The following is a 26,639-nucleotide window of genomic DNA, read 5'->3' as shown; positions in this document are numbered from 1 at the left end:
CTCCATCCCATTAGTAACAGGTTTAGGGTTGAAGTCACAGCACTGTATGGTCACAGTCTTACCTTGATGTACATTTATTTAGCACTGAATTTTTTTTAACAATCTGATGGTGTCACTACAGGAGTCCTTTGTCTCCACTGGTAGCCAATTTTGAGGAGCGAATATCACCTCAGCTATTTTAAAACTGACGGAATTTTGGTGATGATGTTTGGTTTGTGGGGTGCTCATCTGTACAGTCATCTGTGCCCGTATAAAGTCACAATTTTTACACAGTCCAATTCTTTTACATAGTTCAATCTAGCCACTGTTACGAATGATAATGATGAAATGATGAGCACAACACATAGTCACCGTGCAGAGAAAATCCCCAACCTGGCCATGAATCAAACCCGGGACCCCATGATACAGTGGCAGCACCACTAGGCACTAGACCACGAGCTGCAGACTTTTGTAGCTTGGCCTCACTGTTTGGACACTCTCTGAGAGTTCCTTCAACATCTGAACTCCATAAATGAAAATGTAAAATTTAATATGGACATGGATAAAGATGGTTGCTTGTCATTTTTAAATGTCTTGGCAGGACATAGGAGCAATGGCACACATTACAACATTTGGTGTTTTGAAAGCCCTTTCATACAAATATGTATTTACACGCTACTAGTTCCCACCATCCAGCACACAAATGATGGGCATTCTGAAGACCTTAATCCACCGAGTTCATATCATCTCAGATGCTGATAGTCTGCAAATGGAACTGGAACAGCTGAGAACTTTGTTCCTCAAGAAAGGATATTCATCTCAGGTGGTTAAGAGAATACTAAATCCCAGGTGATCAAAAAGTCAGTATAAATTTGAAAACTTAATAAACCGCAGAATACTGTAGACAGAGAGGTAAAAATTGACACTCATGTTTGGAATGACATGGGGTTTTAATGGGGGGGGGAATAAAAAATAAAAAAATCACAAAATGTTCAACAGATGGTGCTGGACAGCAAAACGTCATTGACTGCCCATGACAATCGTGTATAAAAGGAGCTGTAATGAGAGAGAGAATCACATGCACCAGCAGTCGCAGCATGTTGACGTTACCTGAAAAGGCACTTTTAGTGAAGCTGTATTATCAAAATGGGGAATGTGGTAGTTCAGCATTATGATCCTATCACCATAGGAAGGGGATTCGAATGGGTAATAGTCCGTTGACAAATGCAGCTGTGGCGAGAATGATTTTGAAGTTCAAAGCCACGGGTTGTTTAGATGATAGACCCCGTAGGGGCCAACCAAGCACAAGGCGTAATGCTGCTGACACAGTTCAGGAAGAAATGGAGACTGTAGTGGGTCTGTCTATGCACGGGGAAGTCAGCACTTGTGCAATCACACGTCCCACTGGCATTCCATACACTACTGTTTGGTTGGCACTTAGGCGTACCCTCCGATGCTATCCGTACAAAATCCGTCGGCATCATGAACTGTTAACTGGCGATTTAGTGAAGCAGAGGGCATTTGCAGTGTGGGCATTTCAAAAGATGGCGGAAAATGATGATTGGTTGAGTAACATGTTGTGGACCGATGAAACTCATTTCACGCTCCGAGAGTCTGTCAACGCCCACAACTGCAGAATTTGGGCTACCAAAAATCCTAGGACTGTCGTGGAAACTCCATTTCACAACGGGAAAGTCACGATATGGGTTGGATTTACCACATCTACCATTATCGGGACTTTTTTCTTCAAGGAAATGCGTGATTCTGGTTTTGTAACTGCTACCATGACGGGTGAGAGGTACGCGGATATGTTACAGAAACACATCATCCCCAGCCTGGCTGATAAACACCTGCTGGAATGTACAATGTTTATGCAGGATGGCGCTTCATACCATATTGATAGATGCATGAAAGATCTCTTGCGCACGTCGTTTGGTGATGATCGTGTGCTCAGCCACCACTTTCATCATGCTTGGCCTCCCAGGTCCCCAGACCTCAGTCTGTGCGATTATTGGCTTTGGGGTTACCTGAAGTCGCAAGTGTATCATGATCGACTGACATCTCTAGGGATGCTGAAAGACAATATCTGACACCAATGCCTCACCATAACTCCGCACATGTTTTACAGTGCTGTTTACAACATTATTCCTAAACTACAGCTATTGTTGAGGAGTGATGGTGGACATATTGAGCATTTCCTGTAAAGAACATCATCTTTTCTTTGTCTTACTTTGTTATGCTAATTATTGCTATTCTGATCAGATGAAGCGCCATCTGTCAGACATTTTTTGAACTTTTGTATTTTTTTGGTTCTAATAAAACCCCATGTCATTCCAAGCATGTGAGTCAATTTGTACTTCTCTATCTACATTATTCCGTGATTTGTTCAGTTTTCAAATTTATACTGACTTTTTGATCACCTGGTATGTACAAAGCCATGAAGAGGACCAGGCCTTCAAAACAGCTGCGTATCTACTGTATATTGGGAATGTTTCATGGAAAATAATGGGAATAGTAAGAATATATAAAGTTAAAGTAATCTTTCGTGCTCCTTAGAAAAACTCAGTATTTTTGGGCTCCATCAAAGATGACATAAGAGTTATGTAAGGCAAGTGTTTAAAGGATTCCATGTGATATTGAGGATATTCAGCCCATTCATCAATTGTGTGATTATTGCCACCACATGTTCCGGGACAACACTATCCCATTTCCAAGTGCTAAAAACATGGAATCCACATAAAATTATTCTCCTTATGCTGACAGACATACAAGGATTACAGACATCTTGAGTTATAAGCTACCTTAAATTTTTTTATGCCATTTGGCCACAACTTACAAACGAGCTGCACACATCCATTGTCAACTAAAACCATAAACACTTGAAAATGGGATAATGTTGCCCCGAAACATGTTGTGGAAATAACCACAAAATCAACAATTGGGCTGAATATCCTCAATATTACTTGAATAACAGTTGCACTATGGCTTCACATTAGATTCCATGTGAATGAAGGAAATCTTATATAGGCCAAAAGATGCACACTGCGCAGGATTGCGATGCAAAATATCAACGTCACACTGGTCTCCTTCAAGCCAATAAGTCCACTATCACCACACATTGTATTTCCACTGCTCATTTGATGGAATGCAATGAAAGAAAAAGTATGGCCCATATGTAAAACTTTTGGAGCTCCAACATCAATGAATCAATGGAAATACAATTGCCTCACTCCCTTACCAATTGAGACATAGCTTCTGCATAAAATCCTGTCACAGAAAAACTTCATGCTCTGCATAACTGGCATCATTATGTGATTTTATCATGTGAAGACAATCGGATTGATGTTAATGCAGCAAACTATTGAAACGGAGGGCACCTGGTGTAGAGCAGACTTCCAGCAGAAGCATATGTGCTCAAGCAGTGCATGCACAATGCCAACTGAATGCACCACTTATGTGCCAGTGAGTTTGTAACTGTGTGAGATCACAGCATGTCCATCAATATTCAATTGAAAAAGGCCAAATTATCGTGGCAGGAAGTTGCAGACATCCAGCAGTTCTCCTGAAATTTTATGGAACTACATAAGAGAAGGGTAACAGGAGGAAGGTGCCTGGAACTTACAAGGTGGCTATGTAAGTGTATTCACATTCCCGCAGTGATCCACTGTAAGCAGTTATTTGTATCTGTGACAATCTCACTATGTTACAATTTAATCTCCAATGTTAACCACTGAACGGTAATACACGTCAAGAACTTCATCCATATACAAAAATTTAGCCACTGTTAAATTCATTTAGAGTGCCAGAGCAAGTAATAAGATCATGCTGGTTATTCTTTATAAGGACTTAAGAAATGAAAGCAATATTTCATAGCATGAGGCACAAAACAAGGCTGTATAAGATGATATGGAACCATGTGGCAGTTTCTAGAATGCTCTTGTGAAGCAATACATCCACTAAGACAAAGACGTTGCATAAAAGTTGAACAAACATCCACATTGGAAAAATGGACAGCTAGGACATGCAGCCCAGATCAGGCAAGAAAACTCATTTAAAATATACTATGAAACATGTTTCCATAAGGAACATGGATGTAATCAGTCTTATCACACTTGTCATCAGCAGATATAGATAAACAACTAAAATGCAGTCAAGTAAAGAGCACATGAAAATTACGTCATCAAAGAAAGGGCATGGTAAGCTTATAAGTCAGGCCACCACACTAGCCTCTGGGATTCTGTAAGTTTATGCCCATACACTAAATATCAATGAGAGCTCACCCTGCTACCACTACCAGTTAGTAACACTGCATTTTTTGGCTTTCTTGATCACTATTCAGACATTCTAGGTTTCCACACTTCTGCTGCCATGCATTTGTATAAACTATATTGGCAGACAGCAAGGAAATAAAAACTCCTGGTGGACCAAAACTAGCACTGCCAGAGGTGGGTCAAAATCTGTGGAGAACACAATACCTCTAGGATGAGCAACAAAACCTAACGCCACTGGTCTTTCAGGCTGAAGGTTGTGCAGAGGGTTCCCTGCCCACACAGAAAAAATACATTGGTCAGGATGCTCTACAGAAGCCTTGAAATCATGACTCTCTTCAATTCTGGAATTGAACACAGCAAAGGCAGTGGACTTCACCTTTGAAACCTGGAAACTTAAAGAGGCTACACACACCAGGAATTGTGCAGAATACATCCAAGGAGTTATAGAAATAAAAACTGAAACTTGTAGCTCTCCAAGAGATTATATGAAAGAGTAAAAGATAAGCACTGGAAATATCCTGTATGGAGACTGGCAAGCACCATGAATTAGGTCCTGGATTGCATGTGCATGACTCAGGAATAAAAGCATGAAAGTGTCTAAATCCACTAATGACAGAATCTCCTACATTATAATCGCTTTCTGGAACTGAAAGATCCTTGATTAATCGACCTGAACCTTCTGAGGATAAGATTGAATTCAGAAAGGAGGAATTTTACACTGAACTGGACTATGTGTATACTTCATTGCAAAACCATAATATTTAAATAGCATTGAGTGGCTTTATACCAAATTAAGTCAAGAAGACATCTATAAACTAGTGGTCAATAATGCAAGTCTGCGTCAAGAGAGCAATAACGAAGCCACACATTTGATCAGTTTCACAATTGACAATTATATCTGTAGCATGGGTGGATGATATCAACAGAAAAACATACATAAAGGCACATGGATGGCACCAGATGGGCAAACCATAAATCGGATAGACCATGTATGTATGCAAAATAACGAGTGTTCAAAGTAAGGAGAGGGATATGTAGTGCCCCCAGAATTTTACAAAAGTCTGGAGACACTTGTGTTCCAGCTGTTTTGAACACGCGTTATTTTAAAGCAGGGCATAAGGATGAGCATGGGATATTGCATCCATTTATTGTTTGTGCAGGCGATACTCGAAGGGAGATAATACGTCGGCGCTGGCAAGTGTTCAGATCGACCTGCCAAGAGTAATTAACTGCAGCCCGGAAGCTCCAGGGCCAGCTGTAAAGAGTAATGTAGCTTTGTATTGTTGAAAAACAAATGGAGTGACTCGAGATAGTGACTTTAGTAGTCATTGAACTGCAGTTGAGAGTACGCGGACTGGACATGGATAGTCAGCCACAATAAAAGCTTACGCATTAATTGTGTTCAAAAATGTGTAATTAACTGATCTTGGGTGCCCAGTAATGTGTGGGCTTGTATAACAAAGTTTAGTTGTTTTTTTTTGTACAAAGTGGAAATAAATATGTCCTGGTGCATTGAATGATATTCCACGAGTAGCGTATTTTTAAATAAGAAGAGAGACAGAGAGAGAGAGAGAGAGAGTGAAAATTTCCCCTTCCTGGCAGTGAAATCTTCGGTGAAGTGTCCAGTGCTAGCAGAAGACATCGGCACTGCAAGAAAGCAGAACCAGCATTCCTCAACAAGTAAGTACATGAAAATGCTTAAGCTGTATAGAGGGAGCTTAACATTACACCGGGCCACCACAATGCTAACACCATCAAAGATACATGAACCTATAGGGGAAGAGACTGTGACACTGATCACTTCCTGATAATGTGTAAGATGAACATTAAATTTAAGATGATATGTCAAATAGCTAAGCAGACTACATATTATCATATAAGCAGATTAAAGAAGATGGAGATTAAAAGAAAATATGAGACAACACTAGCAGAAAATTTAAGTAAATGCAAGGAAAAGGTAGGAGACTGTGATATCTAATGCCAAAATATAAGAAAAATGAAACATTTATTAAAGACACATAGGGGAAGATCCTCACAAATGGCATTGAATTATAACAGCAATGGATACAGTACTTTGCAGAATTGCTAAACTGTGATGATCACATTGAGTCTCTTATATGTGAGGTACCAGACACTGTAGACAGCAATACAGACCCCCTCAATGAAGAAAGAAATATGACAAATACTCAGTAACCTAAAAAAACAATTAAGGCTTTTGGCAATGATCAAATTGCAGGAGAGCTAACAAAGAATGGAGGACCCATACTGTTTAAAACAACAGTGAAACTGCTAAAGAATATTTAGGGATATGAGAGATTGCCTGACAACTGGAAAATGGCTGTAATCTGCTCTATGCTCTGAAAGAATGACCCCTAATATGTGATAATTGTAGAGGGATTGTACTCCTTAATGTAAGCTACAAAATTCTATCTCAGCGTTTACCGAAGAGAATGACCCCAATTGCAGCAGGAATTACTGGGGGCTATCAATGTTGTTTCAAAAGGAACAGACCAACTACAGACCAGCCTTTTATGCTCAGACAGGTAACCAAGAAAGGTTGAGAACATAACTTTGATATTCAGTTAGTTTTTTGTTGACTCCAAAAAAGCTTATGACAGCCTACACAGGGGCACTATGAATTGAAGGAGTTTCAGTTTCCACAAAAGTTAATACATCCAGTACAGATGTGTTTAGAAGGAATCTACTACAGAGTAAAGATCACTACAGGAATGTCAGGACATTTCAAATCAGAACTGGTCTTAGACTAGAAGAATCTTTATCTCCAATACTTTTTAATTCAATTTTTGAAAAGAGAGAGAGAACAACAAAAACTAAACAATGCTGTAATAAACTGGGTACAAACACGATAAATTGGTTTGAATATGCAGAAGCTGCTGCTTTAATAAATTGTAGCAAAGAGGACTTGCAGTTCATGACAACTTCTTAAAGAAATAGTTCAAGGAAGGCAGGCTTACAAAATAATGAGAAGAAAACTGTGCAAATGCTCATGAGCTAGGTACTCAATGATGGTACCCCACTGAGAGATGAAAAAGTAATTTAAATGAAAAGACATTCTTAAATATTTGGGAAGCACTTTTAGCTATCAGTATAGAGTGGAAAGTGAAATTAAGGCAAGAACATATGGCAAATGGAGCATATTGTGGCTTACGGGACATGCTGTGTAGTACATCAGACTGATCAGAGTGTGATTCTCCCAGTAGCTCTGTATGACTGAAAAATTTATATTAAGGGAAGTTGATGAAAAAAAAATAGATGAACAAAAACTGCTGGCCTTTGAGAGACAGATATTAAGGAAAACGTTTGGCCTCAAGAGGGACGTCCTGTCACCGGAATGGAGGATGTATAAATACCAGAATTGGCAGATCTAAACTCACAAGCTGATTTGTACAAAGGTCGAAGAAAAGAAGATTGATGTGGACAAAACACCTAATTTAGATGGAAGAGGGAAGACTACAGTGAATATCATTCTAAGAGCATTCTAAGGATCCCTAGAGTGCAGAAGAGGCCAAGGAAGGCCACAGGCAAGAATGAATGATATTAACAGGGACATGGAAGTGATGGGCTTGGAAAATGGAGAATGGACCACAAAAGCCGGGAACAGACATGATTGATGAAGGAATGTAGTTAATGCATCTAATCTCCTATGTCTAAGCAACAATTAATAGGGAGATATCAGTGTCTAGCAACTGCAAAAGTCAAATGGCTTTATTCAGCATTGCAACCCAGAGCTTATAATCTGTAACTGAAAAAGTGTTCAAGTAGTGCAGCAGTTTCAGGCTGTGTCTATCTTAGGCCTGCATGAAAATACAAACAGCAAGAAGTATTGTATATTTTAACAAGATGGATTGAACTTGATGACACCAAGCTCACTCTGGTATGATTTTTGGCTACAATTACATCACTCAAGACTGTGTCAGACAACAGGATATCATTATGGTGTCATTGTTGACTACTTTGGTTTCTGGCATAATGTTCAGGAAGAACTGTCAACCCACTAGCAATAAGAAAGTTGAAATAAACAAGTCCTATCAAGCAAATATTTGGGTGTTGTATGCTAAAAGGCAGTGCATCTCAAGTGTATTTCTGCACTGACAGCAGAATATGTGGGCAAACATGGGTCAAGTAAGCTGAACTTGATGACGACACAGTAGCTGTTGATAAGTGCTTGCTTATGTACACTGGCATGCAGAACTTAAGGGCGAAAGTAACTTATGCATAATGTGTCACTGCCAAGTTACATAGCTAATTGAAATTCAGACAATTCACTCAAGAACTGCTACAGTACAGTACAGAAGGTAACTGGAAGAAATATACTATGGCATGGACAGAAATGGTGCTTTTATTCAAAGACAACAATTACACGGAAGACACCATAATTCACACTGGTCCACTGTAATTTACAAAAGACAGAAGATGGTTCTAAGGTGCGTAGACACCATGGCTGGTAATACATGCACTGCAATGTGCTCCCATGCCTGCCACCAGGTTCGTTAAGTAGTTCTTGTGGTAGTGTGTTTGACAACTGCTGGAAGATCATTGGTGCATGTGGATGTGATGAAATACCTCTCCCAATGCATTCCACACATGCTCAATGGGAGTTAAGTACAACGGAACAGGTAGGCCAGTCAATTCGCCGAATATCCTCTCATTCCAGTCAAGAGCACCTCAACCTGTGCAGTTCAATACGGCTGTGCATTGTCATATATAAAAATGAAGACAGGGCCAAATTACACACCTCAAAAGTTGCATATGGGGAAGGAGTATAGTGTCACAATAACATTGACCCATGAGTATAATGTGTTCAAACCCCCTGAGGTCTGTACACCCATGCAACATTATACCTCCCCACACCATAGTACCTGGGCTACCAACATGATCATGTTCGACACTGCTGGACATACTCTCTTATGGCGAGAGGAAGCAATGTGTAATTCACCCATGAACATTGTTGAACATGATAGTGATTAACACAAATTACATGACATCCCCCAGTCTGGCTGATGGAGCACTTGGGGGTAGAAACACGGTAGGATGACAATAGTGCATTCCATTCCTTGGTGAGCAAGAAACAGTACGCCATAAGCACAGTCATTTTAATTTGTTTTTAAAGAAAAATATTTACATGTAACCACTTTTTAGAAACAACTTCTTATAATGTAAGGAACAAAAGAAGTTTGGGTAGAAATGATCAGTTTTTATACTTCAGTTTTAATCTCTCTGTATGAGCTTTGAGCTACATTGAACTAGTTCTAGGTCCTGTGTTGTTGCTTTTCAAACAAAAACCTTTGAAACTCAACTTGTATTAGTAGGAAAAAATACATTAATGAGTAAACATATGAGAAGGTGCGTAATTATACCAGGAAGTGTGGACTGAAAAGTTTAAGGTCTCCAAGGTGACATCAGCAAGGTTTGTGTTCATCTAATTTATGACATATTTATTTTTGCTTGCCATTCCAGAATAGATACTTTACTGACTCTTAACTGTATAACCATAGATCATAAATTCACAGCACAAAACGGAGTAAGAGTACACAAAATTAGCTAACACTCTGTCTACAAATCAAGACAGTGAGAGATACTTTTCAGAGCAAAACATGCACAAATTAAGCTTCTCTTCAGCATATCATTATGTCCTTTATCCATCATGATAGCCAGAGGTTTTAAACATAGTACTTTCTTTAGTGGTTGTACAATAATTCCTAATTCTGACACACAGGTCATACTTTGCATGTTTGCAATTGCTTAACAAGATTTGTCTCTCCTTACACTCCCAACAGGCGAGACCCTATCATGCTGGGATCTGTGCACTTCTTTTTTTGAACTTCCTCAATCTATCCCTCTCACTGCCCCAAGCAAGGAACTGTTAGTTCCACAAGCTAGGATTGTGAATGTTCTTTGTATGTTTTTATTGGTAGTACAGACATTTTCATTTTGAAACTAACTACCAGTCAACAACTGTGACTCATAATTTTATAACCTGGTGTGATGTGTGATCAAAACTTAAAATGATGTACTCTTTATAAATTGTTAAGCCCTTTGTTTAGTCAGTTGCAATGCGTGGTGTCGGCTGAGCTCTTGATTAATGCAATTTCTCTTCTTTATTTAATGTTTTATTTTTGACACTTCATAATTGTAAAACTGACGTGCAATAGAAACTAACATAAAGCTGATAATGACATACTTGCCAGCAGTAATAAGTGTTGTTATAACAACACACTTTTTCACAACATCTTCAACTGTAAGGTAAAATGTGTCTTCATTTGCTTCATAATTGCTGCATTGCTTGATCTCTTCAGGAATACTGTCACTGCAACAAAGCAATGAGATAATAAATAATACACAAATTGACTTTGATACTAAATGCAGCATACTGCAATCTCTTGGAAACATGACTACATTAAAAAAGTAATCATAAAAATTCAACTTCCTTGAAAAATAAATGAATGAAATCAACAAACTACACTTTTATGAAAACAGTCATTTTATGAACAAAACCACTTTTTATTCATCTGCACTGCTGAATATTCTCATTCTATTCAAAGCTTGTAAAAAAAATCTGTTTATATGCCTCTCAATTTGTTGAATCTGTTGTTGTTATCATAATTCTTTCATGCCTAGAATACAGATGGCTGAGGAGTGTTCTTAGGTTTCAAAATATAAACATGTTGTGTGGTGATAATGATTATCCATTTCTGCTCATCTCAGGTTTTATCGGTGACTTTAATGTCTGCCCTAGAGGGTAAGCATTAATAAAACTGACAAACTGCAGGGACAGATTCCTGACTATGGATGGTACGCACACAATAACAAATTGTCCCAGAACACAGTACTGAGCTGCATCACACCCATGTCATAACAGACGTTCAGTGTGGTCTCCATTGGATGCAATGTATGTGTTCACATATCACATCATGGATTGCCGCACTCTTTTGCACATTCTGACCTCTTTCTGAATAGCATCACAGGCGTTGTGAACCTACTGTTGGAGTGTCTGCACATCAGGAACTGGTTCAGTAACACTATGCTTTTCAGACGCCCCCCGAGGTAAATACTCAGGGAGTTTAAGTCCAGTGATCTCTGAGTCCTATCCAATGTTTGGGAAAGATGTTGCTGAGGGGTCAGTGAACTGTAACGCAAAAGTGGGATGGTGTTCCATCATGCAGAAACCACATAACCTGTTATATTGCCAAAGACACATTTGCAAGCAGCCCAGGCATGCTATTCTGCAAGAAGTCCAAGTATATTCCACTGTAGATGCACGTGGAATAATAACTGCTCCACGTATGTGGTTGCCAAGAATCACAAACCACACACAGATGCTGAACTGATGCTGATGAGACATCTCAACTATTCCCCAAGGATTGTCTGTAGTCCACAGATAATTATTATGCAGTTTGATGGTGCCAGTTCTGGTAACGATTGTTTAGTCAGTAAAGAGGGCTGGTGACAGAAACCCCAAAACTGAAATGATCTGGTGCAAAAGCCACTGACAAAATCCTTCCATAGAGGGAAATCTGCTGTTGATAATCCTTTCACTCATTGCAGGTGATAGAAGTAGTAGCATTTGTCACGTGGGATACACATAATCATACTTTGGCTTACACCACATTGGAGGGTCAAATACCTTGAGCTTGTACTAGGGTTTGTCTCAATGTCCTGTAGAACCCAATTCTCCAAATCTGGTGTGTGCACAGCCCACCACCTCCCTGCATGTTCATCTGTCTGAAAGGACCTATGCTCACACAAACACCTAAAAAGTACCTGAAATGCATGATAACGGTTGGCATCTGTGAGAGTACTTGTTTTAGTATAGTCATGCTGTCTCTTGACCATATCCACCTGCTTGGCCATATATAAACACCATCTCGACTTGTTCCTGACGAGAATACCAGACCAGTCAGCTGTTTACAGTACACCACATCTATCACACAGTCTGCAACACACAAGGAACACACTGCACATGGTCAGCAGAACTTTCATTTGTCAGTGCCATCTATCATGGCAACAATGCATTTCCAGAAATATATTCATAGGACCTTGTCTCTTGGCTAGCTTATTATCATTCATTCTGTGAATCTGACCACAAACCTTTTAACTGCTGTTTCTATCGCCTCTTCATCCAGTTGTTATATTTCTTTTGTGGTCCTAATATTTTTCTGGGAATCTTCATTTCCTTCTTTCCCAGTCCTTTTTAAAGTCTTTTATTCAGTGCATACAGATCCAAATAGTGCTTCTGGTTTAATTACTGCTGCATAACATCTAATTTTTTCCTCCAATTATACTGACTGAAATTTTATTATTCTTTAATATCTTTGCACTTAAAGTGCTATCTAACTCACCTGATTGCATCCATTCTCCCAAATACTTGAATTTAACTTTTTTGATGTTTCTCTACTGTTCTGTCTGAAATTTATGTGTACTCCATCTAGTTATTTTCATCATATTTTCGTTTTCTCATCTCAGTGAATGTGCTCCAGTTTCTCTTCTTTTTGTGGGAATTCCAGTTTTCCCAAACTGTTAGTCTAGACTCTAATGCTTCATACTTGCATTGTTCCATCATCTACAGTTTCTTTCTCTTGGTGGATGTTCCATTCCTTTCATCACTTACATCATTGTTTCTCTAATCTCATCCCAATTTCCCACCTTCTTTGTGAGAAACTTTTCAATGAATTCGTTCCTTTTGTCTGAAAAAAATTTGGTATCCGTTCTACATACGTTTTTAATTTTGGGGTAGAGTCTTTTAGGTTGAAATATGGCTTTGATTTCTGTTAAAAAATGGTGCTCTTCTGACCCATATGTTCACAATTTGTCTATGGTTTTGTTTGGTAACTGCAACATGATCCAGATGATGACAGTAAATGTGCATTAGAAGAAAACCATGTCTTCTTTCTCTATGGTAATTTTCTGAAACAGGTTGACATTAGTTTTAAGTCAAATTGTCTTCAGAAATTTATGAGCCTTTCTCTGTTCTTTTAGGGGCATTTGCATGTGGGAAAAATTTCCTAACATTTCCTCCTATTTTTATTCTCCATCAATCTGTGTGTTGAAGTCTCCTATGAGCAGTTCTATGTAGAGCTTTCATGTTTTTGACATCTCCTTTCTAGTGTTTCCCAGAATTATTTGACTTTTTATAGATTGTGCTAGGTGCATGTGCAGTTATGATGGTACGCCAGTTTTTTGCTGATCAAAAGAAGAGAAGTGATATTCACAAATTTGTTATGAATTCAGTTAGATTCCATTTGAACATGAAAGCTGTCCAGAGCATAACGAATTTCTGTTTGGTCTTTATGGCTGGTTTCCCTTTATAAAACCTGAAGCTTTACTTTTCAAATGCATTACTGCTTTCCTAATGTACTTGCATCAATTGTTTAGTATCTCAGTTTTTAGTTAAGAGCATGGCTTTAGTTAGGGAGTTCTGGAAGCTCTCCAGAATCTGGTGGTCTAATTATGTCTTGGTTGAAAGTAAATCAGGAAGAGAAGGTGACTGTTTTTTATGTTATGTAGAAAACCAAAACAAAAATAAGCTGAAAAACAAAAATGGAACCCTTGAGACATAATAAAATACTTACCCAGTCCAACTATCAGCATAGATACGGAAGATACTGTTTTTTGGCATATGTTTCAAAAGTCGTTTAGTCAGAACATCAGCAGCTGAATTTGATGGAGTGCATGCCAAAATATGAGCATCAGGCCAACGTTTCCACAGCTGCAACATTAAACATGAACTAATTGGTAACCTAATACCCCATAAATAAGACTATAACCACAGGTATAAGCAGCACAGTTTTGACTCTTTCTAGTTAGTCAGTATGGTCATCACACTGTGACAAGGGGTAACATTGTGTCATGATCAGAACTTCACTGTGTGTTAGATCTTATGCTGAAAGTGGTACTACTTCACATGAAAATAAACCACTTAAAACATGACCTTAGTTAAAGTGCTCCTTTTTACTAAGTTTTCTTCATACATAGGCAATGGTTAAATTTACTATCTCAATCTGATTTCCCCCTCACAACCTCTATTCAAACATGTATTTATTTCTTTTATCTTCAGATTCACACTTGGTATAATTACAACATGAAGATGCAAGGACAGTGAGAAATGAAAGGAAAAGTTGCACATTCTAGACCTATAAAAACAGCTATCGTATAACAATAGTAACTGGATAACAGACTGACAAACTAATATTTACTCCACAATTTTATTTATTTATTATGGTGCTTCAATTGCAAGATAAAATACGTTTAAACAGTGAAACTTTTTGGCACAGAATATTTTAACAACTGTCCTATTCATCTTCATAAGGTGCAGCAAACAATGACCATAGGTATGAACTTGCTGCCCATACTTGAAGTAACTGTGAGTTACCAGTGATGTCAAACTATTATTGTAACTGAATTCACTTTACACTTGCCATGTCACACTATTATTGTGCCTGAGTTCACTCAAGGCACTTGCCAAATACTTTTTGACAATATTATGTAACTGGATGAATAAAAATATCAACTCATGAAGCAGCAGCAGAACACACACACAAAAGGAGGTCATAATTAGACAATCTTTCACAGCCAGTGGCTCCTTCTTCAGTCAGAAGGGTTGAAGGGGAAGGAAGAGCAGCGAAGGAAATGGACTGGAGAAGTCTAGGAAAAGGGGTAGGTTTAAGGAAAGTCACCCAGAACTGCAGGTCAGCGGAGCCTTACCGGATAGTAAGTCTCCCTGTCCAGTAATTCTCCCCAGACATGCAGTTCTGGGTGACTTTCCCAAAATCAACACCTTTTCCTAGGCTTCTCCAGCCCTTTTCCTTAGCCCATGAAGAAGGAGCCACTGGCTCTCAAAGCTTGTCTAATTATAACCATCTTTATGTGTGTGATTTTTTTATCTATCCAATTACATTATATTACCAGCCAAACACTTTGATGTAAAATAGTCCCACAAAACAAGCATTCCTTCAGAATATAAATTTTTGTACTGTTGAAGAAAATGTAGACGATCTGTTATCAAGGTTTATACCATCTTAGGTACAGAGTGGGGCAGGGGTGGGGCGCAGTCAGCATGTTATACCTCAAAAAGACTAATATGACAGATGAGTGATGAGTGTAGATGCAATGAACTTAAGACACATTTCAAAGACAAAGAGCCTAGCAAAGTTGCTGCCTCCAAGCACTGCTGGAGTTTAATCATGAAGCAAGTTACACAACAGTATTGTTGGTAGTCTTCCCTCTTATCTACCTTTACTTTTCACTTGGTCTTTATGGCTGGAATGAAGCTGGTGAAATGTTTACCAATGTACCATCTTTGACCTGCTCTCTCTGACATCTCTACTTTCATCCTTGTCTACACTTGTGCTTGCTACAGGTGGGTCTCTCTCATCCTGTGGTGTGAGTGACCTTCCCTTCCTTTTTAACCTTTCTCTCCAACCCAAAAAAGAAACTACCAGTTTTGAAAGTTAGGTTGTGCATCACTTTACTTTTTACATGTATATTGGCAGTAGTACACATTTCAAATAGTTCAAATGGCTCTAAGTACTGTGGGACTTAACATCTGAGGTCATCAGCCCCCTGTACATACAACTACTTAAACCTAACTAACCTAAGGACATTACACACACACACACACACACATACCCGAGACAGGATTCGAGCCTGTGACCGTAGCAGCAACATGGTTCTGGACTGAAGCACCTAGAACCGCTTGGCCACAGCAGCCAGCTACACATTTCACTTACTGAAAGTAAGTATGACAGTTACCCACTATACCCTAATCCTATACCACATTATTTACATTCATTCCGAAAACATGCATTCACCGTAGACAAACTGCCCTCCCACATACTTTTCCTCCGGTCCTGCTTAACCTTTGGAATTACCCCTAAAGGACTTACCTTAAAAGTTCCCATCTCTGGGTGCAATTTCTCCTTCCACCAGTCTCTCCTGGACTTCCAGAGCCTTCAATCCTTAGCCCTTATCCAACTTGTCCTGAATCTCTACACTACTTCATGTAACCACCACTCCCAACAGCTCCTCTCTCTCTCCAAAGTCCTCCACCTCTCAAAGCTTTGCTTGGAGAACACACTCAGGAACATCATCCTAGAAGCCAGCTGTAAACTTGAGTTCCATGCAACACACCACCTGAAAAAACTATCCACAGTGCTAGTGCAACACCTAAGAAGTGGGGTCCCTCTCCCTATCCCTCACAAACACCAACCACAACAGAACCTTCAACAAATCCCCTTCATAGCCAACAAACCTAGCCTAGCCACCCTACTCAATCTCCCAATCCCACCACATACCTCACACACACCAAATCTCAACTATAACCACAGTCAAATGCCACATATCACCAGTCCCAATTCAGTTCTAAACCTCTCATCCAGATCCCTCTCTCCTCCAGAGACATCTGTTCTATCAAAAGGCTTAACCTTTAGCCCCATGCCTAAATTCAACCACACTGCCCTGGTTATGGATCTCCTCTCATTCACGCGGAACCTCAACTGGAAATATTACTTCACTACCCACACACAGCCCCCAAATACTAGACCCAGTGTTGAACCCTGTCTAGAACAGTTCCAACCACCTTCTCAAAGTGATCCTCCTCCCCTCCCCGAAAACCATCCCATGCAGACATTTCAGGAATTCCTCACATCTAGTGTTGCCTCCCAGTCCTTCTTGAAGAACATCCCAACAACCCCTAATATCACCCCAGCTGAAACCCGTGACATTAAGGAGCTGAGAACAGACCGTTCTATTGTCATCCTCCCGGCAGATAAAGGCTCCACAACTGTGGTACTTGACCATGTGGAATATGTGGCAGAAGGACTGCGTCAACTCTCCGACACCTCAACCTACAAAGCTGTTACCCAGGATCCCATTCCCTCCATCCAGACTGAGCTGCAGAAAACCCTAAAAATACAAGGTCCCTCACAAGGCCTCACAACAGCTTCCATAGACCTACTCACTCCACCTGATCCACGTACCCCTATCTTCTACCTATTACCCAAAATCCTCAAAGAGAACCATCCTGGCCGTCCCATTGTAGCAGGCTTCAAAGCCCCAACAGAACGTATCTCAGCTCTGGTAGACCAATACCTCCAACCTATCACCCGCAGACTCCCATCCTACATCAAAGACACAAACCACTTCCTAGAACACCTCAAATCCATTCCCACTCCTCTCCCACCTGAAGCCTTTCTTGTGACCATAGATGCTACATCCCTTTACACAAACATCCACATACCCATGGTCTCTCTGCCCTTGAGCACTACATCTCCCAACGCCCACCCAAAGATCTTCCAAAAACCTCGTTCCTTATCACACTTACCAACTTCATCCTCACCCATAATTACTTCACTTTTGAAGGCCAGACCTTCAAACAAATCAGGGGAATGGCCATGGGAACCAGGATGGCTCCGTACTATGCCAACCTCTTCATGGCCCGCATGGAGGAGGCTTTCCTGAAGACCCAACAGCTGCTTCCCCTGGCCTGGTATAGGTTTATAAATGACATCTTTGTGGTCTGGACTCATGGTGAAGAAACACTCCTTAATGTCCTCCATAACCTCAACTCCTTTTCGAATCTGAATTTCACCTGGTCCTTCTCCAAAACCCAAGCCACCTTCCTGGATGTCGACCTTCATCTTGTTGAAGCTCACATCCACACCTCTGTCCATATCAAACCCACAAACAAACTACAGTACCTCCAATTTGATAGCTGCCATCCATTTCACATCAAACGCTCCCTTCCCTACAGCCTAGGCATTCGTGGCAAACGTATCTGTTCCAGTGACGAATCCCTCAACAGTTACACCAATAACCTGATCAGTGCTTTCCTCTCCCACAACTATCCTGCAGACTTTGTCCACAAACAGATCTCCTGAGCAATACATTCCTCCCCGTCCACCAACAATGTTCCTAACACTAGACCATACAGAAGCATCCCCCTAGTCACTCAATATTATCCTGGCCTCGAATACATCAACAAATTACTCCGCCACGGATAAGACTTTCTCAAGTCAAGCCCTGATATGAGATCATCCCTTGACAAAATTCTCCTCACACCACCCAGAGTTGCCTTCGTCGCCCCCTTAACCTCCGTTACAGCCTTGTCAAACCCTACAATATTCCCAGACTACCTTCTCTATCCAGCAGTTCCTGCCCCTGTAACCAACCCCGCTGCAAAACCTGCCCCATGCAACGCCCCACAACCACCTACTCCAGCCCTGCTACTGGTAAAACAAACACAATTCAAGGCAGGACCACATGTGAAATGACACGTCATTTATCAGCTGACATGCCTGCACTGCACAGCCTTTTAAATCGGTATGACAACAACTAAACTGGCTGAGCGCATGAACGGACACAGACGAACTGTCCGCCTAGGAGATACCCAATACCCAGTAGCGGAGCATGCCCTCCAGCATAATTCTAGGGACCTGGGAATCTGCTACAGAAGACATTTGGCTTCTCCTACCCAACACCAGTCCCTCGGAACTGCGGAGATGGGAACTTGCACTCCAACACATCCTTTCATCCCACCACCCCCTGGACTGAACCTACATTAAACACCCTCACTCCCATTTACTCTTCAGTCTTCTCCTCTTTGCCTTTCCTCTTTAGGCATTCAAGCATCTTTTCATCCTACATAGTTGTGTTTATCGTTATACTATATACCTCTTTACTTCTGTATGCATCCTCTTTGGTTTGAAGCTGGCACAGTACTTACAGTAGAATACCTTTGGCTTCCCTCTGACAACCATGCCTCCATCCTTGCTACCCTCCCTGTTATCCTTTCCCTGTTGCTTCATAACCTGGGTTGTGAGTAACTGAATCCACTTTCCCTTCTTCCCGTTTTTCCCCTCTCTCCTCCCTGATGAAGCAACAAAGTTCCGGAAGCTAGGAATGTAAATTTTCTGTTCTGTTTTTTGAATCTATCGGCTGTGCTGAGCTGAGGTAAGTACTGGCCAGCCCCCTATATCTCTTTGTTAGTATTCGTTGAACAGAAATTCTCTCCAGTAAGTCATCGTCTATCCTCCTAGATGCACTCAGTGACAACACTTCCTCGCACAATTCAGTGTCATCGGCAAACAGTTTCAGATTGCTGTTCACACTGTCAATCAGATCATTTATGAATATAGAGAATAAGAGTGGTCCCATCACACTTTCCTAGGATCTCTTGATAATAACCTTGTCTCCTATGAACGCTTACCATCATCGGTAATGAACTGGGTTCTGTTACTTAAGAACTCTTCAAGCCATTCACGTACCTGAGAATCCGTTTCACATGCTCAGTCAGACCTTCCTTAATAGTCTGCAAAGAGGCACTGTGTCAAACACTCTCCTGAAATCTAGGAATATAGAGTCAGCCTGTGATCCTTCATCCGTGGCACACAGGATTTCGTGCAAGAAAAGGATAAGCTGAGTTTCACATGAGTGATGCTTTCTAAATTTGGGTTGATTTGTAGACAGAAGCTTTTCTGTCTTAAGGAAACTTATTATATATTCAAACTTAGGATAAGTTCAACAATTCTGCAGCAAACATATTAAGAATATTAACCTCTAATTTTGTTGGTCCAGTCTTTCACTCTTCTTATATACATGAAACAACTGCCCTTTTGTTCCCATTTCTTAAGACTTTTTGCTGGGTGAGAGATCCGCTGTAAATGGCAGCTAAATAAGGAGTCAATGCTGAAGAGTACTCTATGTAAAACTGAGCTGGGATTTCATATGGTCCTGTTGACTTATTTATCTTCAATCAGTTGCACCTAATGCCAACAATATTTATTTCTACATCCTCTATTCAAGAGTCTGTGTGACAGTCAAAACAGTGATTTGGGAGAATGGAGCTAGTTGTCACAGATTTTGGTTTTTGATTTTTCTATTCTTTCATGCAATACCTGGACAGATTCTGGTTAATACAATGAATAGCATGTAAGATAAATTAATTCATTGCATGTCTATGTAACTCCCAATTACTTTTTCCCTACAGCTTACAACTATGCCAACTCATCTCAGGTGTGATGTTAGTGGGTACACGCTGCTGATACCCATAGGCATACTATTCTGATTAAATGTATAAACAACATTATGTACTTCAATGTCTGAGCCAGCACTGAACCCATCCAGAAAAATAAGTACTGCTTATTATTACAGGTTACTTATTATTATAGCTAACTACAGTTATTCAAACAGAAATAACTCAATCTTTTAAGTCACCCACAAGTGCAGGACTTGGTGCTCATTTATCTGAACAGGTGGATTCAGTTTCTTAACAACTTCACTTTGGTTGTATCAAACTAAATCATCCTCATCTGAATACCTGCAGATTTTCCCCTTTTTGATCATGGTGGACAAACGAGTCCTATTGACATCTGTTACGGAGTATTCCCAGGGTTATGGTGGACAGTATATTTCAACAAAACAAAGTCATTTGCATGATATTAGGGTGATTAAGAGGCCCTTGATATTGTCAGGGATTTCTTGCTGATCTTGTTTGATGTGACCTGTTGGCATCTTTTCGGTGTCCTTCAGGATTCATGGAAAATGTCAAAAGAGAACCCACACATCCTTCTAAGCAGGAGGCTGAGGGTGGAAATTCTTTGCCGTGGAGATGTTCTTCAGACACAATCATTACGGAAGGCCCACCTGTAGAAGAAAATTCAAAACTGGAATTTTCTGAGAAGTTAGAATAGCAGTGAACCTTATTTTCTGGTCATGGTCAGACTGCTGTTGTGGCCTGATTATGGGGAAAGGGCAAATTTATTCTGGGGTGATGTGTAAATACTCATTTTTTTTTACAGAAACAAGTTTCTTTTTTAATGAACAGCAATTGAGGATTTAGCTGGTATAAGTATGGCACAATCTGTCATAGGTATGCCAACTGACTCCATACCTAACCATGCCAACAAACCCCATGGTGATATCAAAAGCAAAATGGTTACCACTAATACCATAAAATATAAACAAAAGATTATGATGTATGCCTGCAACCACACTTAACCACTCTTTCAAGAACTGTCATCAGTAGCTCCACAATTTGATCTACAAGTACACCAGAACAAACAAATATATGACAAAACAACTCACCAATCAGAAAAGTGATGAAACAGAGTCCTTCCTTTATGATACTTCCAAGCAGACTTAAGTTACACTGGATGGTGCACATTTATGCACACTCCTCACTACTATGATGACAGCCCTCTTAATACCACAGTGGCAGGAAACAGAATCCGTGCGCCAACTAGCTCCTCATGTCAACTAGACCTTATCTCCCATATGTCTATACAATGCTACCTTTTAAATCCCATATGTCTATACAATGCTACCTTTTAAATGTGAAATTTAAAACTTCAGGTTTCCTTTCGCTGTATTCCATTATCACAACAGATGGGTAGATGAGTGGCTTTGACTGACTTGGCGATTTTAAATGGGCCCAGAATTTTCTTGGGTTCTCAGTTACATTTTTCATTAGTACATGATGGTGGTAGTTTTTGTATGCTTTGTGCATCAGTTATTTTATAGACACACAAATTTCTACTAAATTCTGACTTTCAACGTTTCTGTATTATTCTGTTTTGAACCAAGAGAGCAACATTCTCTGTTTCCTCAGCATTTCCCAATTTTGTTCTTAAACAATGGTGGGCCATCTCCATCCTCAATTACTCAGCACATACTTCTCCAGAGAGCAATTTACTATAAGCTTAAACTTTTTCCATGATCCCTCTATGTCCATCCCTACCCCAAATCATGGCACCTTGGGTCATTGCCTTGTGGATGACCCAGGTGCAAGATCTGTCCCACCACCTCCTACCGCAATCCAGTCACAAGCACTTCCTACCCAATAAAAGGCAAGGCCACATGTGAAAGCAGTCAAGAAATATATCAGTGACACTGCAGTTATTGTACAGCATTCTATGCTGGTATGACAAGTAACCAACTGTCCACTCGCATGAATGGCTGTCACCAAACTGTGGCAAACAGCAAACTTGATCATTCAGTTGCAAGAATGCTGTACATCACAATAAACTTACATCAACAGCTACTTCACTATGTGGGACATTTGGATACTCTCTTCCAGCATAACTTTCTGTGAACTATGCAGGTGGAAATTTTCTCTGCAGCATATCCTGCGCACTCGCAATCCCCCAGGCCTAAACCTCCACTACCTTGTTGCCTACTGTCTAACCTTACCTTTTCCCTTCCGTCCACACAACTCCTTCCACATACAGATCTTGTACTACCTTCTGCCACTGCTAGTCTCCACCTCCCCCCCCCCCCCTCCTCCCTCAACTTTGTGGACACCCCCTTCTCTCTTTTTCCCTCTCTTCACCCCCCACTTATCCCTTACCCTCCCTCTTCACCACCAACTTAATCTTGTTTCCTCCCCTACCTACTTATTTCTGTCCCTTTCATACTCTACCCTCTCAACTCCTTTCATCTTTTTGTTCCCTCCCTCCCTATTTCTGTCCATTTTATGCTCTACCCTCTGAACTTCTTACATCTTTTTATGCAACTGCTGAGTCATTCGTGAAAGACCTGCCTCACACTACCTCATTTCCTCCCCCCCTCCCCTTGCCTCATGTGTCCTTCCTTAACCTAACCCTTCCACACCCTCATCCTCCTAGGCAATCACTTTCGATAATCTATATTCAATAATCACCCTACTGTCCTTTATAAATAAATGGTTGCCTTTCTCTTGTTTTTACACATACTGAAAATAAATAATGTCCATGCTAACAACTAGTCATCTGTTCTTTCAAGCGTAAAGTATAATAGCCTTCTTGATGGATTTAAACTTCAGTAACCATTGTTACTATGATGACATTGAGATCACTAATACCTGTCTCTATACTGACACTGTCAGTAAGGCCAGACCTTTTTGTAGCTAGAAGGTCTAAAATACAAGGTGTCCAGTGAAGGAATCACTGATTTCAAAATTAACCCCCCAGCGGGTGCACCTATGCATAATATGTGCTAATCACAAATAACACTGTCTTGTACCATTCCATTGTTGTTCTACAACTGCAAGACCATACCTACACCTTCATTATTGCTTCAGCTAACTCTGTAATAAGTTGTGCTGTCATATGTCTACATGAGCAGCAGTATTCTAAAATAAACAGTGAACTAGGTGAGAAAAAATTTACGGTCTGTGTAAGAAAAATGACTCCTGTTCCAAGCTAGCAGCACAGTGCCACATAGAGGCAGTTAACTAAGAGATGATCAGTAATCAAATACGTTTTGACAAGGATCTGATACAACTGCACTGTTTAATGCTTTGAGTGGTCTTTACTGTGGGGTAACACTTGTATGCAGCAACAGAGTGATATAAGGGAAAAGTTAAGTTTTTTGTTTTGTTTTATTAATCAGTGAGTTAGCTCATGTAATGTAATTTTATGTTATTGCTCTTTAATCACATGAAGATTAAACGTGTTTGTCTTGGTAACACAGACAGCTATTCTTTATACCTGTACATAGTGCGCCACACCCACTCATGTTATGAAAAACTGTGTACCCACTCGAGGGTTAAACAGCTCGAAAACTAAGATCTATAGACAAGTGCAACAAACAGTGTGTTTACTCAAGAAAGCTGTAAGAATTGTATACAGCACTTATACAGAAGTTTTGAAACAGTTCATAAAGAAGCTAACAGATGGTGCTGTAATTGCAATATGTGGTGCCTACTCGTGAACTGCAGCTCAATAGCACTCAGTTCCACCATTGAAGCATTAAAGGAAGTTAGTGAACTGAAAGAATAGGTTGAAATCACATACTTCATTGAACAACATGTTATGTAGTGCTGGAATACAAGATGTTAGAACACAGTCCTATAGTAACAAGGTACAATTTTCATACATGATTTACTGTTACAAAAGGACCCAATGCAAAATTCCTTCGCAAACTCTTCGTCAAATTCAAACAGACAGGCTGGATGGCTGGTGATCCAGTGGGAAATGTTGGCCCCAGACATCTATAGTTACTCCTGAAAACAATGTCATGGTTTCTGGACATATTCCGCAAATTCAAGGTAATCTGTCCAAAGAATTTCAGCAGAGAGCAATTTTAAGCATTACTGCATGCAGAAAATACTCCAACACAGTCTGCATGTTTCCAATCAAAATCCATAGCATTCCTGCATGAGGTGAGTGATACACAGCTGACTCGTGAACAAATTCTCACAGGATATAATGAAGGATATGATGTTGGTTGCATTTAGTTAGCAAATGAAGCACAGTTCCACACGAATGAAATCATGAAAAAACAGAACTGACAATTTTGGGCTCCACAAATTTCCATTTGTGTGAAGCAAAACTGCTGTATTTTCCCAAAGACACTGTTTGGGCTGTGGTATGTAGCAGTGGAATTAATGGCTCCTTTTTCATGAGAGAAACCATTACCACTGAATGTTACACTGCAGAGTGAAAATTTCATTCTGGAAATAACCCTCAGGCTGTGGCTAAGCCATGTCTCCACAATATTTTTTCTTCCAGGGGTGCTAGTTCCGCAAGGTTCGTAAGAGAGCTTCTGTGAAGTTTGGAAGGTAGGAGACAAGGTACTGGGGTGGAAGTAAAGCTGTGAGAATGGGTCATAAGTCGTGCTTGGGTAGCTCAGTTAGTAGAGCACTTGCCCGCGAAAGGCAAAGGTCCCGAGTTCAAGTCTCGGTCCAGCACACAGTTTTAATCTGCCACAAAGTTTCAGATTCTCACAGTGATTGATAATGAAGGATTTGATGTTGGTTGCATTTAGTTTACAGATGAAGCACAGTTCCACATGAATGAAATCATGAACAAACAGAACTGACACTTTTGGGGCTCCATAAATTTCCATTTGTGTGAAGCACAACCACTGTATTCTCCCAAAGACACTGTTTGGGCTGTGGTATGTAACAGAGGAGTTAATGGCCCCTTTTTCATGTGAGAAACCATTACTACTGAATGTCACACTGCAATTTTTGGCAGTTTGTTGCCACACAGCTAATGTTGGAGGATCGGCCAGACACCAAGTGCTTTACGCAAAATGCGCCAGGCCACAATAAACGTACTTTTGTTGCACTCAGTCTATTGACCATAGTTTTCCAGATATTTAATATTGAAACCAAGCATTCCTTCTCTGGACACTATGTATTTTCATTGCACGTGGGTTGCTGAACTAGCTGCTTAAGACAGTTTCAGAAAATGTGTTCATAGCTACTTCACAAGATTCTGTCCACAGCACCAGCAACATATCCACAGGTGTCCCACACTATACTCTTAGTGAAGGAACTTCTGGCAGAATGTAAATAATTTAGGAATAAAGAAAACCACTCGTTGAATAGCAGAAGCACTGAGTTGTTGACAGACACACACACACACAAAAAGAATGAAAACTTTGCTAGTTTTCAGAAGAAATCATTTGAGAGGTTAGAGTACACACACACACACACACACACACACACACACACACACACACACACACACACCTGTGTGGGTTGAGTAGAGGGAGAAACTGGCAGCAAACAATAGAAGGGTAGCTAGCAGCTCAGAAAGAGGCAGCAAAATATGAATGCAAGAAGAGGGGGTCACAGGTGCAGAGACTAGGCCAGGCATAAGACACACAGATACTAGAGCTGGTATGGAGTAGTGCACTAAGAAGATATGAAAGTGATGTGGAGGCATGAACTGGCAGGGGATGACAGGATGGAGGAAGGCAAAACTGTCAGGTCAAGTGTGTGGGGACAGTGGGTTAATGGAAGTTTAGGCTAGGAGGATTATGGGAATGAAGGATTTGATGCAACAATATCTCCCAACTAGGTAGTTCAGAAAAGTTTGTGCTAGAGGAAAGGAGCCAGATGGATGGATCCAACAGAGAGACAGTGATCAAAGTGGCACATTGAGATGAGGAGAACCAAGTGAAGTAGCCACTGAACTCAGCAGCACGGTGTGTCACTGGATGGTCAACTGAGTTCTTGGCCACAGTTTGGGAGCGGCCATTCATTCCGATAGACAGGTGGTTGGTGATCACAACCACATAGAACATGGCTGCTTTCACTGGTGGCCATGCCTTTGATGGGATAGGATAAGCCTATGACAGGACTGGAGTAAGATCTGCTGGGTGAGCAAATTGGGCATATCTTGCACCGTGGTCTGCCACAGAGATATGACCCCCGTGGCAAGGGGTTGGGATTAGGAGTGGCTTCAAGATGTCATGTAGAGTGGATGATCAATAGGACACTGCTTGAGGAGGAGTAGAAGGATGTTGGGTAGGATGCCCCTCCTCTTTGAGCATGATGATAGACAACCTAAGCCCTGGATCAGTTCAGTTACTCCAGTTTGGAGTAATACTGGTTTAGGAAGGGGTGCGATCCTTTGCAGCTGATTCTTGGGGAAGTGTGAGAAT

General features: G+C 40.5%; 1 protein-coding gene across 4 annotated transcripts in view; it reads right to left on the bottom strand.

The window, feature by feature from the left end:
- LOC126282195 (putative helicase MOV-10) overlaps positions 1-26,639 on the bottom strand; it is a 294,822-nt gene that overhangs the window by 92,274 nt on the left and 175,909 nt on the right. For all 4 annotated transcript variants that reach the window (XM_049981725.1, XM_049981728.1, XM_049981726.1 and 1 more), the window contains 2 exons: positions 13,841-13,977; positions 10,453-10,578 (listed from right to left, as the gene is read on the bottom strand). In XM_049981725.1, the coding sequence (XP_049837682.1) occupies positions 10,453-10,578; positions 13,841-13,977 (263 nt within the window). The remainder of the gene's footprint in view (positions 1-10,452; positions 10,579-13,840; positions 13,978-26,639) is intronic.

This window comes from Schistocerca gregaria, chromosome 7 (genome assembly GCF_023897955.1).
Source record: "Schistocerca gregaria isolate iqSchGreg1 chromosome 7, iqSchGreg1.2, whole genome shotgun sequence".
NCBI lineage: Eukaryota > Metazoa > Arthropoda > Insecta > Orthoptera > Acrididae > Schistocerca > Schistocerca gregaria.
This window is presented reverse-complemented; position numbering and strand designations above follow the sequence as displayed.